General features: G+C 47.0%; 1 protein-coding gene across 1 annotated transcript; it reads left to right on the top strand.

Annotated features, from left to right (window-relative positions):
• The first annotated feature begins 66 nt into the window (after nt 1–66).
• LOC107115071 (oocyte zinc finger protein XlCOF6-like) lies at nt 67–1,949 on the top strand. Its single transcript, XM_015416672.1, has one exon. It carries the CDS (start codon nt 144–146, stop codon nt 1,932–1,934), a length of 1,791 nt encoding a protein of 596 aa, XP_015272158.1. The 5' UTR covers nt 67–143; the 3' UTR covers nt 1,935–1,949.
• The last annotated feature ends 963 nt before the right edge of the window (nt 1,950–2,912 follow it).

Below are 2,912 nucleotides of genomic sequence, written 5' to 3'. Positions count from 1 at the left end.
CCTCCCAGGTGCTAACAGGATCTCTGTCTATTGCAGCAGAGGATGATCAGAGGATGGAACAAGGTGTGGAAGCTCATCAGCAAATCCCAGATAAAGTTAAAAATGAAGACCTGGAAGAAAACATCACGAATCGAGGAAGACCGATGAGAAAGAATGTCGCTCATATGGTTGAGAAGAGAGATGGAAGACCGCGTAATGTAGATAGTCCAAAGAGCAGGATAATAAAAGCAAGTAACTCCATTGAATGCTCAGAGTGTGGAAAGAGATTTGGTGTGAGGCGGAATCTTAAACAGCATCGCAGAACCAACGCAGGGAGGAAACCTTTTGAATATTCAGTGTGCGGAAAGAGATGCTGTGTGAGTGGGAATCTTCAAAAGCATCTGACAAACCACACAGGGAAGAAACCTTTCGGATGTTCAGCATGCAGAAAGAGATTCAGTTGGAGAGGCCATCTTCAACTTCATCGACGAATGCACAGAGGGGAGAAGCCTTTTGAATGCTCAGAGTGTGGAAAGAGATACAGTCAGAGAGGACATCTTCAATGGCATCAGAGAACCCACACAGGGGAGAAACCTTTTGAATGCTCAGAGTGTGGAAAGAGATTCAGTCACAGTAGCAATCTTCAAGTGCATCAGAGAACCCACACAGGGGAGAAACCTTTTGAATGCTCAGAGTGTGGAAAGAGATTCAGTCAGAGTGCCAATCTTCAATGGCATCAGAGAACCCACACAGGGGAGAAACCTTTTGAATGTTCAGAGTGTGGAAAGAGATTCAGTCATAATAGCGGTCTTCAAGTGCATCAGAGAACCCACACAGGGGAGAAACCTTTTGAATGCTCAGAGTGTGGGAAGAGATTCAGTCAGAGTACCAATCTTCAATGGCATCAGAGAACCCACACAGGGGAGAAACCTTTTGAATGCTCAGAGTGTGGAAAGAGATTCAGTCGGAGTGACCATCTTCAGGGGCATCAGAGAACCCATACAGGGGAGAAACCTTTTGAATGCTCAGAGTGTGGAAAGAGATTCAGTCACAATAACAATCTTCAAGTGCATCAGAGAACCCATACAGGGGAGAAACCTTTTGAATGCTCAGAGTGCGGAAAGAGATTCCGTTACAGTGGCCATCTTCAAGGGCATCGAAGAACCCACACAGGGGAGAAACCTTTTGAATGCCCAGAATGTGGAAAGCGATTCAGTCAGAGTAGCAGTCTTCAGCTGCATCAGAGAACCCACACAGCGGAGAAACCTTTTGAATGCTCAGAGTGTGGAAAGAGATTCAGTCACAGTAGCTATCTTCAAGTGCATCAGAGAACCCACACAGGGGAGAAACCTTTTGAATGCTCAGAGTGTGGAAAGAGATTCAGTGTGAGTAGCAGTCTTCAACTGCATCAGAGAACCCACACAGGGGAGAAACCTTTTGAATGCTCAGAGTGTGGAAAGAGATTCAGTCACAGTAGCTATCTTCAAGTGCATCAGAGAACCCACACAGGGGAGAAACCTTTTGAATGCTCAGAGTGTGGAAAGAGATTCAGTCACCGTGGCAATCTTCAATGGCATCAGAGAACCCACACAGGGGAGAAACCTTTTGAATGCCCAGAATGTGGAAAGCGATTCAGTCAGAGTAGCAGTCTTCAGCTGCATCAGAGAACCCACACAGCGGAGAAACCTTTTGAATGCTCAGAGTGTGGAAAGAGATTCAGTCACAGTAGCTATCTTCAAGTGCATCAGAGAACCCACACAGGGGAGAAACCTTTTGAATGCTCAGAGTGTGGAAAGAGATTCAGTCACCGTAGCAGTCTTCAAGTGCATCAGAGAAGTTCCGGTCACGGCGGCGCGAATGGCGACCGGTTCTTGGGACGCTCCCGGAGCCAGATCGCCCACGCGCAGTTTGGGGGGGGGTCCAGCGTAAGTGGAGATCCTAAGGAGCCTCAGTGAAAAGGCTCCGAACCAGGGGGCACTTAGGGGAGAAGCCTCTTGCCGGCCAGAAGGTCGGGAATTGAGGCTCTCCCTCTGCCCCAACAGCCCCGGCTGCGACATGCCCCGAATGGGGCTTAGCAACGCCACCAGAATAGCAGAGTGATGGAGCGCTAAAGTAAAGACAGAAGCAACGAGAAAAGCTATGAACTGTAAGTTGGAGATTTGAAGCGGCGGCATAAGTGTGCTTTTCCCCCAGGGGAGGCGGTAGAGGGAGGGAGGATCCCCCCCCCGAGAAAAGAGACTTGTTTAAAAAAGAAGAGGGGGAGAAGCGAAAATTGGTAAAAGCGCATTACCTTTTGGGAGGGAGAAGAAAGCGGCGAGGAGGGAGGTATCCCCGAGAGGTGCAGCACGAACATTTAAAATATAAACAAAAGGAAAACATGGCGGGGCAGAGAAAACTTTTAGAGAAGTAGACAAAGAAGACAGGAGGGGCTTCCTGTCCAAGCCCTTCCCCTGCTGGAACTGCTGTCAGTCAACAAGAAGGTCGCCCACCATCTGCTGGAAGAACTGCAAAAAATCAATCAGAAGCTGGATTGTATGGATAATGCCTACAGTTTGCCACAGAGAAAAATGACTGAGACAGCCGACAAGGTGGATGAAATCGCAAAGAAATGTTTGGCATCAACAGAAGAAATACAGCAAGTTAAGAAGAAAATCATTAAAGTGGAGAAACATCAAGAAAAACAGGAGAATAAACTGTTACTGCTTCAAATGGAGAAAGCAAATTTGACTCTTCGATTTCAAGGGTTGAAAGAAGAGGAAAGAGAGGATATCACAGACATTTTGGCAACAGCTTTGGCACCGCTAACTGGCAATGAAGCAGAAAAAATAAAAGATGAGATGGATTTGGCTTATAGAACCTACTCCATCTTCACAAAGAAAAATTATTCGCCAGCAGAAGTGGTGATGAAATTTACAAAGCAACGTCTCCGAGAT

This window comes from Gekko japonicus, unplaced genomic scaffold, assembly GCF_001447785.1.
Source record: "Gekko japonicus isolate JY-2015 unplaced genomic scaffold, Gekko_japonicus_V1.1 scaffold13520, whole genome shotgun sequence".
Classification (NCBI taxonomy): Eukaryota; Metazoa; Chordata; class Lepidosauria; order Squamata; family Gekkonidae; genus Gekko; species Gekko japonicus.
Note: the sequence above shows the minus strand (reverse complement) of the source record. Positions and strands in the feature narration are given on the sequence as shown.

Coding starts and splice junctions, on each gene's coding strand:
- LOC107115071 (XM_015416672.1), top strand. CDS start 144: ATGAGAAAGAATGTCGCTCATATGGTTGAGAAGAGAGATGGAAGACCG.